This window comes from Rattus norvegicus, chromosome 5 (assembly GCF_036323735.1).
Source record: "Rattus norvegicus strain BN/NHsdMcwi chromosome 5, GRCr8, whole genome shotgun sequence".
In the NCBI taxonomy this organism is placed as follows: Eukaryota; Metazoa; Chordata; class Mammalia; order Rodentia; family Muridae; genus Rattus; species Rattus norvegicus.
Window position 1 is genome coordinate 143,213,269 of NC_086023.1, and position 23,948 is coordinate 143,237,216.

At 51.9% G+C, this 23,948-nt stretch overlaps 1 protein-coding gene across 2 annotated transcripts in view; it reads left to right on the forward strand.

Moving 5' to 3' along the window:
* The window catches only part of Grik3 (glutamate ionotropic receptor kainate type subunit 3), a 216,432-nt gene that overhangs the window by 160,827 nt on the left and 31,657 nt on the right, over positions 1–23,948 (forward strand). For both annotated transcript variants that reach the window (NM_181373.3, NM_001112716.1), the window contains exons 6-10: positions 615–788; positions 1,715–1,858; positions 6,416–6,523; positions 9,681–9,794; positions 17,811–18,014. In NM_181373.3, coding sequence (NP_852038.2) covers positions 615–788; positions 1,715–1,858; positions 6,416–6,523; positions 9,681–9,794; positions 17,811–18,014 — 744 coding nt within the window. The remainder of the gene's footprint in view (positions 1–614; positions 789–1,714; positions 1,859–6,415; positions 6,524–9,680; positions 9,795–17,810; positions 18,015–23,948) is intronic.

Here is a 23,948-nt window from a genome sequence, read left to right on the forward strand (position 1 = left end):
CAGCTAATCCCACTCCCCTGCCTCTTGGCTCCTTGCCTCATCAGCCCATTGTCCAGAGTGGGGGGAAGTGCAAGAGGGACCAGACCTGCCTGGGCTGTGTATCCTGCACTCCTGGGCTGTCAGCCAAGGCCTTCCCATCTACCGTGGATAGTCCTCTGGAAATCAGTTCCTAGGAGGGAGGGTGAAAAGGCCCTGAGCCATGAGAAAGAGCAGGGGAAAAGGCAGTGGACTCCTTTGGCCCGCATTCACCTATCTATGAAGGAAAAAAAATATTCTGGCCTTCCTGTCTCCTTCAGTGTCACTTGGAGATGCCCAGGCTGAGTACCCTTCGTCCTCCCATCCTGAGATAGTTACTCTGGTTTCTATAAAGGGGAGTGATCCCCATTTTGTAGACGAAGAAACAGGCTTATGGCTCCCATAGTCGGCATGTGAGGTTAGTCTCAGGAAATCCAAATGGACTCTTCATCCAATTCTCCTGTGGGTACTGCAGTCACCTTTCATGCATAGGGCTCTGTGGGGAGCCACAATTCAAGCCCAGGGGTACCCAGGTCCAGATGGTGAGGGGGGAGCTGGGAAAACCCTTAACCACATCAAGCTCTCTCCTCTCTCTTTAGGATCTCTATGCGCTAGACCTGGAACCCTACCGCTACTCGGGAGTGAACCTGACTGGGTTCCGCATACTCAACGTGGACAACCCCCATGTCTCAGCCATTGTGGAGAAGTGGTCCATGGAGCGGCTACAGGCAGCTCCCCGGGCAGAGTCAGGCCTGCTGGATGGAGTGATGATGGTACAGGAGGCAGATGGACAGATAGACCCCAGGAGTTCCCCTCCCTCCTTATCCCTCAGTCCTTCCTTTGTTCCCTTTCTCTCTCCTTCCTTCCACACTTCCTTCTTTCCTTCCTTCTCCCTGTAGAACAATTCAAGACCTGCCTAGACCTCGTCCTTTCTAGACTTTTTGCTAGTCACTGAGGACCTTTAGTAATAGAACCTCCATATATCAGCCAGAGCCCCAGGGACAACAGTTCCCATGGCCAAGGGCTCCCTCTAATAGAGGCAAGGGCTGACCACCCAGTTCTCCCAGAGTCTAGACCACCAACCAAGGAGTGTACTGGGAGGGATCCATGACACCAGATACATATGTAGCAGAGGATGGCCTTGCTTAACAGCAACGGGAGGGGAGGCCCTTGGTCCCGGGGAGCCTTGACACCCCAGTGTAGGGAATACTGGAGTGGTGGGGTGGGATAGTGTAGGAGGTGGATGGGGGAGTACTCTCATACTGGCAAAGGGAAGGGGGAGGGCGGATGTGGGATGGGTGGCTGGTGGAGGGGTAACCAGGAAGTGGGATATCATTTGAGATGTAAATGAATGGAATGATTAATTAAAAAAATGTCTTCCAGGAAAAGGAGCAAAAGACAATGGATTTGGATTGTGAAGGGCAGATGTGAGGCTGGGAAGGCAAGAAAGGAATGAGGAGTGGGTGGGATTAGGTGATGGGTTGGGCAGAGGGTCTGGAGCCGTAGCTGCAGAGAAGAGGGTAGTAGAGAGGTGTCCATAGACTAATAGGGCCACTGAGGCCAGCCCGTCTTCAGGTGAAAGGATAGGGCTCTCTGGGCCTGAGGGCCTGCTCCCTCCCCAGGGCATCATGAGCTTGTAGTGGGAGAGGAGCTGAGATGCAATGGTAACAGCCCTCAGTCAGGTCTGTGCCCTCTGCAGACCGATGCAGCCCTGCTCTACGATGCGGTCCACATTGTGTCTGTGTGCTACCAGCGAGCGCCGCAGATGACTGTGAACTCCCTACAGTGCCATCGGCACAAGGCCTGGCGCTTCGGTGGCCGCTTCATGAACTTCATCAAGGAGGTGAGTCTTCCACCCCTCAAAGGAAGCTCCCCGTGGCCTCCAGGGCTCAGAAGTAGGCAGAGGGCTGGAGTGTTCAGATTTGGGGCTCAGACAGAAGCGGCTTCTGCTGCATACAGACTGAGGCAGGTCACCTCACATCTTTGCGGCTCAGTTTCCCCGGCCTCAAAGGGGACCGGGAAGTCCAAGGGATGAAAGTACCTTCTCTCCCTGTCACTGTTCTCCCTGCTGTCACCCTGGACACAGGGCTTATGACTCCCGTCTGTAGACAAACACACACAGGACCTCACGTGCCAGTGTATTACCACTGGCTAAGTGGCTTGGAGTGAGATGACCAACTCTCTGTTCCTCAGCTCAGAATTGTTGGGAAGACAGAGTGAAACCCATGGCCTGAGCAGTATCTAGTCTCGGTAACTAGCAAGAAGACAAGGCTAGAAAGGCTGAGGTCTAGATAGGGCTATCCTGGGCTAGACTGAGTGGGTGATCATGACCAACACCAAGGGACTCAGGTGAAGCCCTCTACAAAGGTCCAGACTCACTCTCTCACTCTCTCTCTCTCTCTCTCTCTCTCTCTCTCTCTCTCTCTCTCTCTCTCTCTCTCTGTGTGTGTGTGTGTGTGTGTGTGTGTGTGTGTGTGCGCGCGCGCATGCGCACATTAGAGTCCTTCCATTTACTGGCAGCCATTGGCTGAGGGTTGTTCTCAGAACTGTGCCCCTCCCCTGGCACAGCAGGTGTGATAGCTCTGATTTTTCTCGGTCCCCATCATCTGTCACTCTAACATCCTTTTGGGACTGGGTCCTAGCCAGAGAGCCTGCAGCCAACACTGCTTCAGGGACCCCACCTCTTTACCCCTTGCCGCTTGTAAAGCATGAGGCTTGGCCATGAGTGCCCAAGGGAAGCAGATTACCCACTGCCCAGCCTAGGAGAGAAGTCCCATTCCCCGTCCTGGGGCTCTCCTACCCAGGCTGGGGTGGACACTCCTATCTCTTACAGAATTCCTTAGTGCAATGGGGGCCAGGCAAGGGTAGCCACGAAATGCTCGTGTCCTTTCTATAACTGGACACTTTCGGAACCCAGGTACCCCGCAGAGTCCAGTCTTCCCTTTGTCCGTTTCCAAGTTGCCCATCTCTCTGTCTGACTGCGTGACAGTAAATCATTTTAAAGACTTGGCATTTCCAAGAGGAGCTGGAAAATACCAGGCCGGAGTTCAGAGCGTGTGAAGCATCTTTCATTTTAGCGAGTCCTGAGCCGCTGCTAGAAGGGGGCGGGTGGGCTGGGAAATGTCACGGGGAGGAGCTGCCCGTGGCTCCCTGCCCTGCCCCTGCCCACCCACCCACAGACAGGCCGCACCTGCTGGCATTTAATTCCTCTGGAGCTGACAGGCAGGGAAGGCCTCCTCTGCAGAAGCAAGGCAGCTGAAGACACCTGCTGAGATTTCCCTGGGGGCCACTGGATCGCCTAAAGGTGTGGGCCTCAGCAGAGATGGAAGCCAGAGGATGGGGAAGCCAGCCTGAGGGAATCTGGGCCTCCCTGTGAAGAAGTCACAGCAGAGCTGTTCACCTCCTCTGATGTGGCTTTTAATCTCTGTCCCCCTGGTGCCTAGCTTCCCAGCTCCGTGTGTGTGTGTGTGTGTGTGTGTGTGTGTGTGTGTGTGTGTGTGTGTGCGCGCGTGCGCGCGCGCGCGCACATCACAGATGTGCATGTTCATGTGGAGACCAGAGGTAAATATCAGGTATCTTCCACTATAACATCTACCTTGGCATTTTTGAGCCTGGGTCTCTCACTGAACCTGGCCTCCACAGTGGGCTAGCTGACCAGAGAGCCCTGGGGATCCCACTGTCTCCACCCCATGCACACCCAGTGCTAGGGTTACCGACATTCAGAAACACATGACATTTCTATGTGAGCACTAGGGATCTGACTCAGGACCTCTGGCTTCTGTGTCAGGCATTTTACTAACTGAACTGTTTCCTCAGTGTCTCAGTCTATCTTTGAACTACCGTATTCACATCCGGGAAATGGAGACAATGATGATGCCCAATTTGCAAGGTCAAAATGGAAGTTCAAGGGGCTCCCTAAGGGTCATGTTGTAACTCTCTGCTGTAAACTGCCTCCTGGAGACTGGCCTTGCACAAGGACCCACAAAGGAAAAGCGATAACCCATCGTACTCAGTCATGATCATACACATAGGCATGGTACTGGGCACTGCAACCACCTCTTAGGGCCTGCAGACCAGTGGGCTGTTAGCTGGATCAAGCTTCCTAAGTTCTGCAGCCTCTCGGGCTGAAGGGTGTTGCCTCTGAATTAGAACACCTTCCGTCCATCTACTTTTTAGGTGGGGCAGAGGATGGCTTGAGACAGACAGAGTCTCAGGAAGTAACCAGGCTGGCCTGGAATTCACAATCCTCCTGCCTCTAACCCAGATACCATTATCTGGAAAAGTCCACAGGGATTCCAAACTGCCCAAGAACAGGCAGATCCTCTCGGCCTTTAGTTGAGATTCAAAGATCAGTTTCCGAGGCCTGGGAATTGAAAAATGTGATTGGTACTGAGGCCCATTCCTGGGAGAGTCCAGGAGCCTTGCTCAGAGTGCAGGGTTTGTCCAAGTCAGTGCTCAGCCAGCAGGATATGGGCATTCAGACCTCCTGCTTCCCACCCCTCTCCTCTGGACACCTCATTCCCTCACTCACAAGCCTGGCTGAGAAACAACACTCTCCCCCCTTCCTGGCCACCACTGGCTGTCTCCCTATTTCCCAATCTGCTTTATGCACCCCCAGAAGACATCACCTGCAAAATACCCACCAGCAACAGCCCCAAGGAGAAAGAATAAGGAAGGGGTCCAAATCAAGGGGTGAGGCTCCAGGGCCAGATGTCTAACTTGACTCTGCCTATTTTGTAGTACAAGTTTTGGAGCTCCCAATACTGTCTCCCTCCAGGCTTGTTCCCATGGCTCCCATCTGTAACATGGGAATCATGATCCTCACCTGGCCAGCTCTCGAGGCCACTGGGGAAGCTAAGTGATACAAACAACCGGTTGTGTCTTATGGAATCACCTCTCTGTCTAGGGAGATGACTCCAGCAGTAAAGTGCCTGATATGCAAGCATTGGAGTTGAAGTTCGAGTCCCCAGCACCCACATATAAAGCTGAGCACAGCGTAGATCTGTAACGCCAGTGCTGGGAAGGCAGACAATTCCCTGTCCTACCAGCCCTCACCGAATCTGTGAGCTCCAGAATCAGGGAGAGACGCTCTCAAAAATATAAGATGAAAGCCCTGGGGAGGTGGCTCTGCAGGCAAGAGCTCTTATTCTGCAATTCCGAGGACCCAACTTCAAATCCCCAACACACACATAAAAGCCAGGTATGGCTGCACATACCTTTAGCCCAGTAATGGATTGATCAGCTGGCTACCCTAGACAAAAGAGCAAGCTTCATGTTCAGAGAGAGCCTGTTTCAAGAGTGGAGAGTGATAGAGGATGACACCTACACCCTCCGAACAGCCGTGGGCACCCACACATGTGTATGCAATACACATTCATGATAGTAATAATAATTTTTATTACTTTAAATAAGTAATGACCGAGAAAGGCATTCAACATTCAACATTGACCTCTCACCTCCACACACATCTGCATACACATGCACACGTTTCTACAGGCACACATGTACAAACACACAGAAGAAGGTGCACCACACACACACACACACACACACACACACGTGCACAAAGAATGGTTGCTCAGAGACTTCCCAGGAAAGAGACAGTCTAGAGCAATCTCCAACAGTGGTGAACCTGAAGGTAGCAGTTCTTCCCCTGAACAGGAAGGAGTGGTTAATCACCTATTCACAGGCACAGACAGGCCTCGCTCAGGCTGTCTCACCCTGGTCTAGAAGGTCATCTGCACTACCTGATGCTGCCTCTTTTGTTAATAACAACAAAGAAACAGAAACGGCTATTTATCCAGGCCTTCTCTCTGGGTTTCCTGGCTCATTTCTACTCTCACGGCATCTTAGAAAGATGGATACCATGATTAGTCCCATTTTCTAGCTGAGGAGACTGAGGCAGAGAGTATTCATGGTCACTGGAGTTGACCCCAGCATGGACCCCAGGGTTCTCAACCGTGGCATGGAGCTGAGGCAGGAGGTTGAAGGACTTTGTCTCTGGGGTCAGTGTCTCAAGGATGCGACTTTGTAACCAGAGCCTTTGATGAGTCTCTTGTGCTCCAGCTCTGCTCGCCTGCCTCCCCGGCCCTCTCCAGGGATCTGACACGGGCTCCCCCTTCCCAGGGCTCCGAGGCGGGGGCTCATTTGAGCGCATCCGAGATCGATGTTGTACACGAGACGGTGCAGGTGTAGAGCTGGCTAAAGAGCGTAATAGAATTTATGGAAATCGCTGGCTCGCACCACAGCCCGAGCAATGATGGAGGTGATTATTAATTAATCATGGTCTTGGGGGAACAGTATCAGTGCAAGGAGTAATTAAAATGAAGCATTGTACAGTTGTACTGAATGATGATTTATGAGCCCGAGGAATTGCCGCTCTGCCCTCTCCCCTCCTCAGGCTCAATGGGAAGGATTAACTGGACGGATTGTTTTCAACAAAACTAGTGGCTTGCGGACTGATTTTGATCTGGACATCATCAGCCTCAAGGAAGATGGCCTCGAGAAGGTGCGTGGGTTCCGGTGGAGGCTCAGCAGAGGGCCAGGGATGTTGGAAGTGCCTTCTACGAGCCTGCGGGCTGAGGGGCAAGAGCCATTGCAGACACGCCCTTGAAATTCAATGATCCAGTATGGCTTCTGCAGAGCTGTGGGCCAGAGGAGACTGTAGGGTCCTGTTACACTTGAGGGTGCTGATCTCAGTGACTTAGCTACAGCAGACACCTATGACCTCACTCTGTCAGGAAAGCACAATCAAGGACTTGTGGCACAAACTGACCCTGAAGGGGTCAGAGATAAGGCCATGTATGTTCTTAGGCTAAATTTTCTAACCTCCACAGATTGCCTACTTGGGGTAGCAAGTTCACAGCCCCTGGAGGCATTTAAGCAAATACGGGGAGGTTGCTTGTCTGGGAGACTGAGAAACTCCTTACCTCAAAGAGATGTTGAAGTGCTTGGGGTCTGAGCTCCCCAAATTCCAGTTTCTCAGACCAGTGATTCCAATGTTTGGTCAAGGAAAGCAAACCTATCTGGACTCGGAGCCTCTCCTCTGACCAACACAGAAACAGTCAGGGTGCTGGGCCAGGAAGGGGATTTAACCTGAGGCCCCAGTTTACAGCATCTGGACAAGCCAACAATTCAGCCACACCTATCCCACCGCAGCTGGTCCACCGAGAGCCACCTGAGATGTGCCATTTATAGGATATGGAGAGCAGTGGCCAGGAGACTGGAGGACCCTCTGCTGTCACTGGGCCTTAGGGCCGACTCCCATCCTTCCTTCCTGCATGCATGGTTCAGCCTCTACAGAGGGTCACTGTAACACCCGTCTCTACCTTACCTCGCGCTCTCGTGCATCCTGAGCCCTCATCCGTCCTAAATGTATGAGCAGATGGAACCAGCTCCACCCTGCACATGGCTTCCCACTTCCAAGCTAGTGTGTGCTGCGGCCCTTGTTAAGGCCTTTTAGGCTCTGAGAAGTTCTTCAGCTGGCCTCCCCACCCAACCCAGTCTCTTCAGCTTCCTGAAGTACTCCACAGTTGACTCATGGTCCTGCCCTCCTAAACTTCTGGGTATCTTCCCACCCTAGCGCCCCAACCGTCAAAGTGCTATCTAGGATCCTGCCCCAGGCATGGACCTCACTCTATTAGCCTCCATATACTCATGGCCGTGACTCTCCAACTCTCTTCTGAGTCCTCCCATCACTCTATAGGGGAGAGGTGACCAGGAACCCTCACAATTCATACACAGCTACCTCATGCTAGGCGCGCATCAATTCCCAAGGGCAGGGGCCCTTCCTAGGATCAGTGAGGCCCACTCACTGTTCTAGCCCCAGGCATACGCTATGGGCTCCACAATCTTTCTTTAAGCTCACAGTGCTGGACAGCAGCCTCCCCCTCAGCAGTACCATGGCTGACATGCTGGCAGGTAGTTGTCCTAGCGTTGCTCTCTCAGCCACTCATCTCTAGGGACAGCATCAAATTCTAGGGATAGTAGATAGATGGCACACACGCCACCGCTTTCCGCTCCTGTGCCCGTGGCAGGCATCAGTAATTGATCACTGGAGCACTCTTTCCATCTGAGCCCACCCTGCAGCATCTATCTCCCAACAGCCTTCCAGGCAGCTGGTACAAATTGACCGTAGCTAATACTCAAGGAAAACTCTATTATCCCTGGATAGAGGGTGGCTTGCCTGGTGCCCACTAGAGGCTCCCAGTCATAGCCACCTGAGCCCGTGAGCAGAGAACCTCTTTCCTGTTCTTTAACCTGCACTACGCCTAGAATCTACCCGAACACCCAGTCAGTGCTTAGAAGAGCTTGAAGGCTGAGGCTCCTCGCTGTTCACCCACCTCTGCTTGCCGAGGGCCTCCTGCAGTTCACCCTCCTGCTCAACACCCAGGCCTCTGCTCAGCACCTCCGCACTGAACTTGGCCTACTTTAGAAAAGAGCCTCTTCACTCTCATCCGCCTGCCTCCTTCCTTGTGGCCCCAGTGGTCCACACAGGCGGAGAGCATGCTGAGCCCTCAACACAGCTACAGCCTCCCCTTGCCTCCTTCTGTTTGCTAAGCTGGGTCAGAGCTGATCCAGCTAGCTCCAGCCGGTGGCTCTGGGAGGATTAAGGCAGAATTACCCAAGCATAATTACGTATCTCCCTGCTATCTGTCGCACAGCTCTCTGAGTGGGTTGTTTGCACTTGGCCTCTCTGTTTAATTGATTAGGTTTTCTGAGTACCCCCAACTGGGCCAAGGACAGAGTGGGCGTGCTGATGCCTTCCTTGAGAGAGAGGAGCCAAGATGAGGCCCAGCTGGGAAGTTTGCTCAGAGTGCACCTGCAAGAGGCCTAGGGCTTTAGGATAACTTATAAAAAATGTATCGCGTTTATTTATTCACTGTGTGTGCGTGTGTGGAGTCGAGCCACTACTGTGCACCTGTGGACGCCAGAGGACAACTTTCAGGAGCCAGGTCTGCCCTTCTACCATGCGGGTCCCGGGGATCGAACCCCGGTCATCAAGCATGGTGGCATGAGGTTTACCTGCTGAGCCATCTTATCGACCCTGAGATGACTTAAGCCCTATCTCTCCATCCTTTAGCCTCCGACTTGATATTGATAAGGATGCTGTGAGGAGTTCTCATGGTGACAGGGTTTCTGCCCACTTTAGGGGGGAAGCCACATGAGGTTCACTAGTCTTATGTTGTCATTCACAACAGCTCCCCGTTGAGGGCCACCTGCTGCTTGTTCACTCACAGCTCCTCCTTTAGTATACACATGTGGGGTGCTTCTCCCTCATCCCAATGGGAGTGTTGCCTTCCTTCTGGGGTGGTCCAGGCTTTGCAGGTGTCTGGTCTGGAAGAGGCCCATTGGGTAAGCAGCGGGGTGCCCAGTGTCTCCTTCAGGAGGAAGCCTCAGCCCTTCCATCCCTGCTGGGCATTGGCTCTGCTTCTCCAGCTCCCTGCAGTTCCTCTGCATTTCTCCTCAGCTGAGACTTTGTGAGAGGAAAAGGAAAAACTTTACACCTCAGAGTCTCCTCAGTGGAGGGAGAGCAGCAGGGTTGTTGTCAGAATTGTACCTGCAGAACACACAATCACAATGGCTGCGGCTGTGACCACTGGCCTTGTGGGTGAGGAGAAAGGAAGGACTTAGAACCCATTGTTTTTGTCTGTCTGTCCATCCAGGTCGGGGTGTGGAGTCCAGCTGACGGTCTCAATATCACTGAGGTTGCCAAAGGCCGAGGTCCTAATGTCACCGACTCTCTGACCAACAGGTCACTCATCGTCACCACTCTGCTGGTAAGACCCTCGGGCCCCACTGGAAGGGCCATCTGTCCTGAGAGACAACTCCATTCCCACCTGTCACATCTTGGTTACCCCTTAGGAGTCTCTCAGGAGACCAGGGCACGGTAGCAAAGTGGATCAAAAGAAAGTAGAAACTTCAAAGGAGGTTCAGAAAGCTCTTAAAGGAAAGTTGGTACCTCTTCCTGTCCCCCAAGAGAAGGCCATGTTTGCTGTTTGTGCCACCTGCTTTCTTAGTAGGACCACAAAAGAGACTTCACTGTTCATCACAACTAGGGGTCTGTTCTCCCACCGGAGGACCCAGGGCCAAGGCTCTTCTCTTGAGCAAGTACTATGAGCCCCTCCAGCAGTGGCAGGGGCTATGGCCATACCTGAGAGCCCCAGGAGCCATGCCACACTGTGCAGCGTTTATAAATCTTGAGAGCCCGGGGCTGCGACCTCTCCCTGTGAATAGAGCTGCATCCCAGCCTCTCTCCGTAATGAGCCAATGGGCCTCATCTTTCCATGATGCTTAGATGTGGGTAACGCCCACCTGCCTCCCCAGCTGAAACAGTTCAGCCAGACTCCTTCTCTATGACTTCTATTCTCTTCGTGAACTGTTCTCCTGATTCAATCAGGAAGTGGCCTGTGGGCTCTCCCAGGCTCCCTGCACCTTGCAGCTTGCAGCCACTGCTCTCCTTATTGACCTATGCTGTACCCATTCTTCGTGTGTGACTGGCTGCCTTCTAGGAGGCTGCAGAGGCAGACAGAGGTTCAGAGGAGTCCCTCCCCAGAGAAAGGAGCCTCACCGGAGCCAAGCAGAAGCTGAACCCTTTGGGGACAATTCTGGTGCAAGTAGATCTTTTAGAGCATAGCAAACAAATCTGTAAGACCCATACACGGATACCTGGACTTGTTCCTCTTCACAAAAGCAATCTTGGTCCATTAAGGTTAAGGAAAGCCTTCCATGGGTGAGGCTTGGGAGCTTTCCATGGTGCTTGGATGGGGGTGGCTTCCCCTGACTCCCCAACTGAGGCAATTCAACCAGGCTATACTAGACCATCCTCCTGCCTAGTGTGACTCACTGTGTATGTATTCAGTGGCTGGGAGGAGGGGGACCATGAAGCAGGGAAGAAACTATGAAATGCCGCCATTCTTCTAGGAATCTCAAGGACTCTGGAGTACTATATGTGTTGAGGGGTATTTTAGCCAGTGAGTCTCCTCTCTAGCCTCCAGGGTCATGGTCACTGAGAAATCCCATTAAAGACCATAGAAACTGAATAGGTATTGTGGGCCAGCTGCAGATAGAGCCGGAAGAAGAGAACCAGGGAGGTATAATCCTGCCTTTGTCAGGGCAAGGACCCAAGGAGTCTTCCAAATAGTCGTATGCCCTTCCAGTCTTTAGGGATCCACTTATTAAGGAGACAAATACTAAAGCTGGTAACTCAAAGAGACCTCAACAGGAGCAGGAGGAAAGCTAATGGAAAATATAAATGATAAAAATAAACAAAAAGCACCCAGGCATTTAAGGGAGACTGATGAGCCATTAAAGGAGTGTGGACATGGATTAAAAATAGGAAAGATGGGGGACAGCAAGAGGAGAGCTAAACAGAAAGGTTAGGCGGGAACTAATAAAGAGAAAATGAGGTAAAGGAGGAGAGATTAAAAGGGAAGATATTAAGGAAGATGAAAAATTAAATAATTTACAATGCTGGCTAGACAAGGTAAAAAGAAAATGTTCAAGCCAAAAAAAAAAAAAAGTCAAAAAGCAAAAGGATGAAAGTGTGACAACGGCAAAATATAAAAGGGTAAAAATAAAATAATAAAAAGGTGGTAAAAGATTAAACGCAGAATTGCATGAAATGAGAGGTATAAATAAAACACTTCTTGCGGGGCGAGATTAAAAAAACGAGGTGAGAGAAATGTGACTTTGGAGATAAGGAGGAGAGATGGGCACAGTCACCGTGGAGACACGCAACCGCCAAGCAAGACTCCAAAGGGCCCAATAATGAACTGAGGACTCCCCAGCAGGATACAAAACACACCCACCTTGGATGGCCACTAGATCACACGTCATAGAAATGGCAGCTGCCCCTGTGTCCAGAGTGTGGAACTGGCTTTAATTCCAGCATTCAGGAAGCAGAGGCAGGTGGATCTCTGCAAGTTCAAGGTCAGCCTGGTCTGTGTAGCTCTTTCCCCTCCTCCCAATAAAAGAGTATGAATTGTTCTGCAGAGAGGCACAGGGGGGTTTCTTGTTTTGTTTGTTTTGCCTTGTTTCCTGAGAAGAGCTGAATCAAGCAAGCTACCAATCCTCCTGATCAGTCCATCTTCAGTTTCTTCACCATAGTAGCACTGATCCCCAACCTGCTGGGCTCATTTCTTGGGAGAACTGGCTGGCTCCCAAGAACCCGAGGAGGATGTGGGGAGATAAGCCTCTCTTGGCTCATGGCCTGGAGACAGTTCCACCTGCCCCGCTGCCCCTCAGCCTCAACTCAGCTGGGTAGAAATGGCCGATAGCTCTTTGGTACCTGGAGGAACAGCCAAGAAGCAATGGTTAAGAGTACAGACTTTGGGGTTGAGTCCCGGCTTCTCTGTTGACGTACTGTGTGGGTCTGAATCAACGGCTCTCCTGTTCTGTACCTGGGGCCTACCTGACAAGGAAGAGACAGGAATGATCACATCAACCTCCTAGATTGAGAAGGTGGATGTTCATAAACTCGTTGCGGGCTGAAAGCAGTCATTGCAATGTATTGCTGCGGATGACATATTCACGACCCAGTGAGCTCAAGTTGACTACAACATGCCTACCATGTATGACCGTGTATGGCTCTAAAGTTCAGAGCCCTCAACTTCACCAAGACTTAGCATGGTCAGAGTGATGATTCCTGGCATTTGGGGCACATTGTGTTATGAACATTCAATTCTCACTTGACCATTTTTCAAGCCCAGTGCATTCTCTTGGGCCTACCTCACATCCCCTGATCTGCCCAGGGTCTATACTTTGTTGTATAGTTTTAAGGTTTGTTACATCCACCCAGGACCTCCTCAGAGTTCTAGCTCTCAGAGACACATAAACCTCCAGGTTGGCCTCAACCCCTTCACCCCCTCTCTTGGCCACAGTCTTTAGCTCCTGGCCCTAGGATCAGCCTTATTATCTATTCCTAGGACAACTACACAAGTCATAGGGAGTAGATCAGCCTGGCTCTGGGAAAGCTGTCCTGGCTGGAAACTCAGCCCCTTGCTTGGCTGCCTGTGTACAGGGCCAGCACCTCCTGCTGGGAGCACAGGCCCTGACCTCTCTTTCCTGGAATTACCAAGGCAGGCAAACACACTTTGAGTGACAGACAGGTACCAAGGGCACAGGATTGAAACATCAAACTCTTCAGTCCCTGGGGACTAAGGACCTGGAGGGGACAAGAGCCCTCTTGAGGGGGACTCCCTTCATCCAGGGATGTGGCAGGCCACAGCAGCCTGTGTGAGCTTCCCAGCCCCATCTTCTGGTCTCTATTCTAAACCTCTGGGGTTAAGTCCTTGGGATGCCTTGTCCTGAATGGACAAATGGATGGGAGTCTGACTGTGCCATCAGGATGCTCAGATCACTAGCCAGATTCTACCCCCCACCCCCATTCTGAAGCTGGAAGCCTACCCCAGCACCCTCCCTGCAGGCCCAGCCTCTCTTCTGGATCTGCTCTTCTATGCTCTCATGAAAAATGCATGCACTCAAACCTCAGCTTACATGAAGCAAGCGCACACAGAGTGCTCCTGGGGCCCTGCTTTTGAAGGTTCAAGGTACTTTGGGCTGTGAATGCGAGTGGCAATCAGGGTGCACGTGGGTGGATGTGAAATCCGAGGAAAGGGCCACGGGATGGCCTCTGGATACACACCAGTGCAGTCAGTATGCACACCGTGACCCACATAGACTCAACGGCAAGGCACGCGGACCCGCCCTCCCCCACCCACCCCCAGCACACCGTGGCAGGAGAAGGGAAAGCCAAGACCAAAATGTGGGCCAGGAGGACCAGGCCAGGGGCCATGCTGAGCCCTCCCACCGGAGCAATGAGATTCTGAACATCCTATCTTGTTCTGTCCAGCAGGGGTGAAGGCCTCGGGAGCAGGACACTTGTGTGTCCGAGCAGGGTCAGGCAGACAGAACTCAGAAGCATGTGATTCGCATTGCCTGTGTGTATATGTGCACTCAGGAGACATGGCCTGAATCAGGGCACTCAGGGACCCAACTATCAGATGGCTAATCCCCGAATCTGTCTTCTCTGGGAGCTGCCTTCTCCCTGCCTCCTCTTTCAAGCTCCTGGCCCTGTGTCTGGCAGAAGCTTAGCTCTAGGCCTGGCCTCTCTATTGCTAAGTGATTGTAGCGAACCCAGACGAAGCCTTGTGACTGAAAGTCAGGAAAGGTTATTTTTCTGAACCCCTGTTTTCAGAGACTTGTTGAGGAGAAATATTACCCCTGGTCCCACGACTCTTCTCCCGGAGCAATAGGAGAGCGTGAAGTTATGAAATTGAGGGCACCTTCACTGAGCAATCGATTAGCAGCTGAGGGAGCCGGTGAACTGGCTGTCTGGACATTTCCAGTAATAAATTGTGAAATAGTCCATGAATAAGTAGTCTCGGAGTTGAGAATTACCCCCTAGGAAATGTTGCTGGACTGGAGACGCATTACTAAGGCGAACACCATTTTAATGCCCTGGGCTTCAGCTGTTAAATATGTATGCCATCCGCAAAGCACTTCCCGAAATTAATGGCATTTTGCAGCTGCTCAGAAGGCAGCGTATTTAGATGGAGATGTATAGATTCTGGGGCTGTGGCGGCTTTGCAAATGAAGTGCTAATTTTAGAGGCTAAGGCCCGAGGAGGGGCGTGGAGGGGGCGGGTCAGGAAGGGAGAAGTCTTAGGGGCTTTCCCACTCCCATTCCCTCCACTTCCGCTGGCGGCCATGATTGTTACCCTTTGATGATGCCTGGTGTGGTCTCTAAGAAGGAAAGGTCACTGAAGTAACTGGCCAGAGAGTGCATGGGAAGAAGCAATGAGTGACAATAAGAACAATAGTAGTAGTAATATCAGCAGATGACACTTGCCAGGCACTAAGTGCTTTTCCTAGGTGGGTTCATCTTATTCTTACTCTTGTTAGGGTAAGTTCTGTTAGAATCTCCATTCTACAGAAGGGAGTGGGAATCTCTCCCGGTCCTGGTGATTTCCCTGGGAAAGATGATAAATTCTCTCTAGTTCTCTGAGTGAAGTCAGGACCACCAAGTACTGTAGTGTATAGCCCGCTCACTGCAAAAGAACATCCATCAAGGGGGTAAATGGGCTGACAGCCCACCTGTGGCCTTCCCTCCAGGCCATCTCCAGGGCATGGGGGCATATTACCTGAGGAAGGGTCAAAGGGTCAACCTTCATTCAGCCTTGAGCCCCTGACTGACGCATCTGTACTTCCCTTCCCCCATGTTAAGTTGCTTGCTTGACTACAGGGTAGCACCAGAGGCCCTGAGATCTAGGGTGGAACTAACCCAAAGGTCTACGTTCCCAAGTGACTAGCCTTGGAAGCATTGTCCTCAGAGTCCCGGGATGGTCAGGAACCCCTTGGAGATTGGTACACTCTCTGTCTCAGAAACCCCTGAAGAGGTCCCTAAAGCCTGAGCAGGGTCATTATAAAGTGGGGTGGCACACTGGGAAACTGGGGAGCTAGGGTAGGAAGAGCCCACCCTACATAGCAGGAAGCTGGGCTGAGACACTGTCAGGTCTCCACTCCTGAGGACATCCAATAATGGTCACCAGAGCCTTCCACCTCCCACCCCATCCCAGGGGCCCATGGGCTCAAGAAAGTGGTCCTGTCAATGGGGGAGAGGCTGAGACACCCCTCTATGCAAGTACTAGTGTTATTGTGGGCTTGCATCCTGTCAGTGGACAGCACTCAGCTAGGAGTAGAGGGGTTTAGACAAGAGCCCGGTGCTGCGGTGGGTGTAGGAGAAGGTGGCCAGCAAGCCAGGGCAGAGGATGGGTCAGGACAAGAAAGGAGCGCCAGGAGATCAAAGCAAGTGAGGAGATAGTAGCCTTCAGCCTGAGCTCAGGACTCAGGGCCATCTAAGCCTAGGGATGGAGTGGAAAGGAGCCAGGTGGAGTGCTGCTTGGCTGGGTACATCTGAAACTGAGCTCCTTGGAACTATTTTCAATTGCTGTGTGGCCTTGGGTAATGTAGTGACCCTCTCTGAGTCTGTTTCATTATGTATTAAATGGTGATCATCTGTTTTGCATCTAATAAGACTTAAACAAAACAGACTGACAAGAGTCAAAAAATGGCACGTGGTGCACCGTAGTAATTCGACAAATGTGGGGGGGGGGATTCAGCTCGACCATTCCAAACTTCCACACAGGGGGTTGTGAGTGGGTGGGGGATGGGTGCTTGAGGTCCACAGAATCAAGGACTAGCATTTTGACCTGGATTCTGGGACATCTGGATCATGTTACCTCCAAGCATCTCCAACTGAATGAAGGTCTCCCCACAGCTTCCTGCCTTCTCCTTGTTCTTCATTTGTGGCACAGCAACGAGTGTGGTTTTGAAAAGTCAGATGGCGCTAAGCCCTTACTCTATGCCTTTCACCTGGAAAGAGGCGCCTGACACAGGATAGACATCCCTGGCCCCACACACTGCCTTCTTGAGGATCCTCTGATCCCTGGGAGCCACATACAGTTGAAGTTGCCACTTGTTGGCTTACTGTCAGATCCTGACTTGGGTGCTGAGAGGACCTTAAAAGAGTGGTATTGGAAAGGGGTGTGTCCAATCTGTTAACTAATTTGTTAACTTGTCTAATCTTGAGCAAGTAGGGGAGTCACCGTACCTGATGAAGGGCTTTGGCTGCATGGTCCTCCAACTTGAGTGGACACGAAGCTCACTGGCAGCTCCTGCCTCAGTGGGTCTAGTATGGGGCCCAAGAGTGATTCTCTAACAGGTCCTAAGATCAGGCTCATGCTGGCTTGGGACACTGGTACAGCAGAGATCCTGTACTATAGAACCAGGTAGTCCTGTCCCACTTCTTGACAGTTCTGGGTCACTGGCAACTATGTCAGTCAGCAGCAGCAGAGCCCCGTCCCCTTGTGCTGAGAACCATCCCTGGAGGCACCATTGCAAGCCACCAAGTTGGCTTTCAGAAAATAGACTTGCCCTCGTCTTGCTTCTAGGCTGTAGGTACAAAGCCATTTGAAGTGGTGTCAGAAAGACAAGAGTCCGGGACCTGAGGAGATGGGATGATTAATGAAAAGGAGTACACAGGAGGGCCTGAGCTCCACCCATAGAATCACACAGAAAGCCAGGGGTGGCGGCTCAGCCGTGCAGCCCCAGTGCTGGGGAGGCAGAAATGAGGGTCCCTACGGTTCTACAGCTAGCCAGTCCAGTTTATTCAGTCCAGTCCAGGTCAGTGATAGGCCCTGTCTCCAGGACAGAGTGTAGGACTCAAAATAGTTTATGATATACACTCCATCCACAGAAATACAAATAATTTTCTTTTTAAGCAGTTTTTCTTTTTGAGATGAGGTCTCGATATTGTCACTATGACTAACCTGAAACTCTACGTAAACCAGGCTGGCCTCGAAGATCCTCCTGCCTCTGCCTCCAGAGTGCTAAGAGTGAGGACACAAAACTGGCTAGGAGGAATATTTAAAAAATATTCTCTAGGTCTAATGCACGTTTTATTATTATTAGGATGAAAGTAATAAGAAAACATTGATGGTACTTAAACAATGACATCCGAGTTTGACCTCTAGCCCCCCACAGGTTCTTGTACACATATGCCCATGTACCTATTTATACACACACATGCACCCAATGAATGCGTGTGGGGTGTGTGTGTGTGTGTACAAGAGCCTAGGCCAGATATGGTGGTACATGCCTATAATTCCAGCTTTTGTGAGGTAGAGGCAGGAAGATCAGGAGTTCAAGGTCATGCTTAACTGCTTATTGATTTCAAGGCCAGTCTGAGCTGCAGACCCACTTAGCCTAGCCCCTCTTTTCCTTCTGTTCCCACAGGAGGAGCCTTTTGTCATGTTCCGCAAGTCTGATAGGACCCTTTACGGCAATGACCGGTTCGAGGGCTACTGCATCGACTTGCTCAAGGAGCTGGCGCACATCCTGGGCTTCTCCTACGAGATCCGGCTGGTGGAAGACGGCAAGTACGGGGCACAGGACGACAAGGGCCAGTGGAACGGCATGGTCAAGGAACTCATTGACCACGTAAGCCAAGGCTTGGGCGTGGAGGATGGGATGAGGACAGGGTGGGAGGTTCCAGTGAAGTGCCATTTGAACATCTGGGCATCCCAGCAGGTGACAGTGGAAGGCTGGATCTTGGGGACTGATCAAGATCCATCCAAGTGTGCCCAGCTCTGCTGGGTCTGTGTGGCCTAGGAGGTCCACCTCCCAGCATGCCCACTATGTGCACATATTGGGCACTCTGATGAGGGGGCTTTCCCAAGGCATCTTGGCTGAGCCTTCTATGGGGAAGTTCCTATAGCCTTGGGGCCATTTGCTCCTTGAAGGATATCCCAGCCCTGGGATTGAAGACCCCAAACAAATATGCCACCCAACTCAGGGACATGCAAACTGATCTGTCACTTCTCTAGCCAGTGTGGGTTGATAGGTTTGGCAGATGACTCAAAGAGTGGGCTTGGGGCTGGGATGAAGGGATGGGTAAAACTATACCTACCGGGCAGCACCAAGAACCTCTCACTCTGCTTGGAGGGGGAAGACCTGGGGAGTACGGAGCCATGCAGGCAGGGTGAAGGGAGAGAAGCCCAAGGTAAGAGGCTGGGCTTGTAGACTGTGAGGAAGAGAACAAGGAAGTCACAGGCCAAGAAGGAAATCGGGGCCTTCAGCTATGGGCACGGGCACAAGTGACCCAGCCTCAGAGCCGCTTCCTCCTCAGTGAAATGTACATGTCACTGCCCACCCCAGAACCCACCCCAGGAGCACTGGGACAGGAGCACAGGGCTACAGGTATCCATGTGATGCCAACACCAAACATACTCTCCGTCTTGAAGTTCAGGCTCTGGACCAGCAGATCTGAGGCTCAAGAGGCAGCTTTTAGGGCTGGGGATTTAGCTCAGTGGTAGAGCGCTTACCTAGGAAGCGCAAGGCCCTGGGTTCGGTCCCCAGCTCCGAAAAAAAAAAAGAACCAAAAAAAAAAAAAAAAAGAGGCAGCTTTTATGTTTAGAAGAGGTGTGACCTGAGAAGTTCTTCAGTACAAACACACACACACACACACACACACACACACACACACACACACACAGAGTTCTCTTTGTCTATAGGCATAATTAGTAATAACCAAGGCTGATGAGGAAGGTGTGGGACTTACCTTATAGTAGCCAGGTACTGTTTGTCAGGCCCACGGGGCACAGATGTGATATTCCCTACCTCCATCTCGGAGTCCTCAGCAGTACAGAAGCAACACCCATCTGAAAGCAATCCTCCTGCAGCTAATGGAGTCAAGGACTAGACCTGCCATGGCCCCTCCTCAGACCTGGTCCCCCCCATCCTTATGCAGCCCACTGATGCCACAGCGGAAACTGAGGCAAGAGGGAGAGAGTAGCCAAGCCTCAGATACCGATTGGTGGGCTGGAGGCAAAGCCAGAGAGTCTTTTAAGGCTCTGAACCTAAGTAGGCCTGAGCTTTCATCTCTCTAGAAGAGCGGCCACACTGTCCCCAGAGCCAGGGAGGAGACACGTTCATAGTTGACAGTCTCCAATGCTCTATGATCCCAGTTAGTGCCTAGGCTCCTTACTACTCTGTCTCTACAGATAGAGGCAGCCTCACCAGGCTTTGGTCACCACTGGATGTTGGTGAAAGTACCATATGGGACCTCAGAGGCACATGGAGGGGAGGAAAGTTGAGGCACAAGAGGTCTGACATAGGCCCACCATGTCAGACATGGTTTGCTGGAAGCCTGGCAGGAGAGTGAAACGCTGAAGAGCCCATACTGATGCTGACACTTGGTGGCTGTGTGTCCCTGGGCAGTCTCTGAATTCGTCTGTCCCCTCACCTGTCAAGGGGGATGATATGCACAGAATTTGCCTCCCAGGGGTGCTGTGAGGACCCAGGTAACAGGCATGCTTGCGATAGCGGGCAGAGTGTCAGTCCTTAATGGCGGTGTTCTTACTTTTATCCTCACAGCTATCCTTGGAGAATGCGTTGCGGGGTGGGAGTTGTTCAAGAGTTCTTTTGTGTCCCCCAAGCTCCAGTTTCCTGCCTCCACAGTGAGAAAGACGATAACTGGCTCCATTTTCCTCTGCCCACTGTGAGGCTGGAAGACAATGAATGGGAAAGGGCTTCTGAGGTACAGGCTTCCATGTAAATGGGAGGCCATATTGTCACTGTTACTAGTAATAACTGTAATTATTATGGAAATGAGCCAGCAGGACCGGATGCACCTCCTCTTTACCGGCTCCCCCAAGCCTTGTTTGTGGGGCTCTGAAGCCCAGCATTTGCACAGGGGACGGGAAGGAAGAAGATGGGAAGGGAGATTCTGTAAGAGGGCCAGCCACCCACTGCGCCTCAGTGGCCCACAGACTATGAAGGGCAGACTTTCTAAAGGGACACGATGAGAAAGCCAGCAGCAGCCAGACCCTCAGCGCCCCTCTGCTGAGGAAGCACGGGGAGCCTCATCCACAGCCTCTGACCTGCTGAGCAGTGCTTTGGAGACCTGGTACCCATCAAGGCCAGGAGGCTGGGTGTGACAGGCAGGAGACCTTGTTAAACCCGATTCCCTACGATTGATGAGCCTGTTAATCCTAGCTTGGTGCCATTTTTAATAACATCATAACCATTTATTAGTGTCGTCAGATAATTAGTCTTCTCACTAGCTCATAGAGAGCATGGTAAAGACTTGGCAATATTATTACTTCCTTATTAGGGATCCAAATGGAGGCGGAAAGATGATGGATTCCCACCTCTGGAAGTGTCTGCCCCCGCCCCACAGGTCCATGTGGAGGTCCTGGGCAGACCCTTCCTGACATTCTGCTGACCCAGCATTGTGGGAGGTGGGCACCTGAGGGTGCAGACACCCCCTGCAGACACACTCACTTTCCCAGGTTGCTTTTCACTGCACAGCAGCAAACTGAAGTGCATGTGTCTTCTGACCTCGCCCCGTCCCTGCTGCCTGCTCCCCCTCATCCCCTCTCAGGCATCTGTCTCTACTCACCTCTCGGCCTTCAATCCTCCCATGAGTCCTGACAGCTCTAGCATCTGATGGAAATAGATTCAGATTCCAGGTTGAGCTCATTTCAGCTCGCACAGAGAAGAGTCCGCCAACTCCTCTGGCTTCCATTCCCCCCCCCCCCGCCCCCGGCTACAAATGAAAACAGAGCCTTAAGCTCGGTTTGCACGCAGTGAGCATTCACCTGTGAGAGGTGGCCTACTCTGTAAGTTGCAGCCTCCCCTCTCCCCATCACACGTGTCCGTGCTCAGACATGGTGGCAGTGAGAGAAGTCATCCAGCCACAGTCATCCGGCTCCATGTAACCTAGGACCTAGTGGTCCAGGACCTCAACCTTCCCTAGCTGACCTTGGAGGCTCACACACATAAATCCAACTCCTAGGACACCGAGGTCTACATTAAGGTACCACTTTTCTTGGAACATTGGCATTTTTTTAAGACCAGGAGCCCCTACCTACTATACAGAGTTTCCATGTCCTGGTACAAGTACCCAGGAGCCTACTTGGGGAATGAGAAGGAAAAGACCCAAGAGGAGAGAGCCTGAAGCCAGTAGAGGGCCACAAATGGAGAGGGAGCCAAGAGAGGGAGCCTTGAGGCTTGGGTGATAATGAGGGGTGATGTTGTTGTTGTTGTTGTTGTTGCTGTTGCTGTTGTTGTTTTCATTCTGGGGTGGATCCTGGGACTTTATGCATGCTAGGCCAGCATTCCATCACACAGCTACATGCCCAGCCAAGTTACTTAATGTTAGTATTGAGAGCTTCAGGGTCACCACTGGAGGATGTGGAGCCAGGGACGGACATCAAGAGAGCCAGGGGGCAGCATCAACCTGACTCTGAAGGAAAATTACTCCATTCTTGAATCAAACTGGGGCCAGCCTGCACAGGTGGCTGAGAGGCCTGGAGGAGCGGTGAGACACAATGGGAAAGGAAGGAGCTGGAGGCCCATCCAGGAGACGTGAAGGCTGTGCTTGGTGAATGGGGGTGAGGGGAGAGCGCTGATGAAAGACCAGCTGGTGGATTCTAACATGGACCTCAGGGGAGATGCTGGCTACAGATCCTCCAGAGGAGTCACTTGCATGTTAGGACCTATTCTCAGCAGGTGGTTAGCATAGGACAAGGAAGGAGCCAGATGAGGATGAAGGGGGAAACTGCCCAGGATACCTACCCTGGCAAGGAGGAGAGCCAGCATAGTGTGGGTAAGGAAGTCAACAAGACCAGGCTCATGCCTGAGCTGTATGGCATAGAGTTTCCTCTGATTTCTAGATAAGCTTACACCAAGATAGGGGACAAAGAATGGTCACAGGTAACCTTGATATGTCACCCTTCCTTTGTGAAGCAGTAGCCATGCCCAGCTATCCCCTCTACTCTCCTGTCACAGAGTACAGTCAGGGGAAATGACACAGACTGGAGGAACTGTACCCTCTGCTTGACTCTTCTCCTAGACAGGAAGCCTCTGATACACTTGGCTTGGCCATTGTCCAGCACCTGGACGCAAAGCAGGCATTGGTGAGCGAAAGTCTCATAAATGGGTATGGACTGCTCACCCTGTCCAGAGACATGGCTGTGGGCCATGATTCACCTTCACATCCAAAATGTGCATTAAGTAAGGTCTGGTGAAGTCAAAACTGTGACCTCATCTGGGCCCATTGCTTTCCCACCGTAAGCAACCCTCACTCTGGTGTACATGCACGAGTGTTGGAACCCAAGCCCTGTTCTTGTATCCAGGAGAAGCTCTGCCCAATCTACCTCATTCAGGCTGGGCTGGTACACTTGGACACAAGGCATGCTGGGAGCTCTCCTGGGACAGGTCAGAATGCTTCAGGGGCAGGGCAGTTAAGGCAGGGGAAGCAGATGGCTACAGAAGTGGACCCTTGTCAGGGCAGCAGATTGCTCAGAGCTAGATCTGAAGAGTGTTGGGCAAGCTTAAGAGGCTGTCAAAGTAAATCTGTGGCTGACCAGTTAGGCAGGCAGGCGTGGAGCAAAAAGGACATAGTGTCCTACTGAGATTCTCCATATAAGCATCAGCTCTAGAACTCAGCCTAGGGAGCAGCCCACCAAAGGGGTCAGACAACCAGGTGCTAGCAGGGGCCAGGCACATGAGAACTTCATAGTCTAAAATGATGGTCAGGGAAACAGGTCTAGTGCCTGGGACAAGCAAGTTCCTCAGCAGAGGGATCCTGGACCTGGTCATCCAGCCCAAAGATCTTGAGCGCCACTGTCATCTTGGGCTCATAGAGTAAAGAGCTACATAGAAGCCTGTCACGGCTTCTCTAGGGAGGGTGACACTGGGGAAGACAGAGTCAGGCAAGAGAAGCTAGTTATTTTTCTCATCACTGTAACAAGACACCTGACTAAACAGCTTAAAGGAGGAAAGGTTTGGACTCACAGTTTGTAGGTGTCATCCACCATGGAAGGGAAGGCAGGGCATCAGGAACCGTAGGCAGCTGGTCACATTGCACACAAAGTCAAGAGCGTACACAACTCAGGAGAAGTGAATGTTCCACGCTCAGCCAGCCGTCTCCTTTTCATTCACTCCTGGACCCTACAAGATGGCGCTGTCTACATTCAGGGCAGGTCTTCCCACCTCAAATAACCCTCTCTAGAAACTTCCTCACAGAGATGCCCAGAGGTTTGTCTCCCTGCTGATTCTAGATTGTATCAAATTGACAATATCAACCAGCCAGTGGCAAGTGGATCAGTCTGGGACTCTGCACCGTACAAAAGCCCTATAGTGTCTTAGGACCATCCCATGTGGTAACAACAGGCAGGGGTAGGCATTGGCCCTGACTTTTGTGCAGCTTGACTGAACTTGGTGAACATGGGAACTATCCAGAGCCCCGGAGCTGGGGTTAGATGTTTCTAGACCATACCTGCATGAGATTGGTGTATGAGGGTTTCTGAACACGGCCCTAACCAATAACAGGCCGGCAGTGGTGGGCGGCGGGGTGGGGTGGGGGTG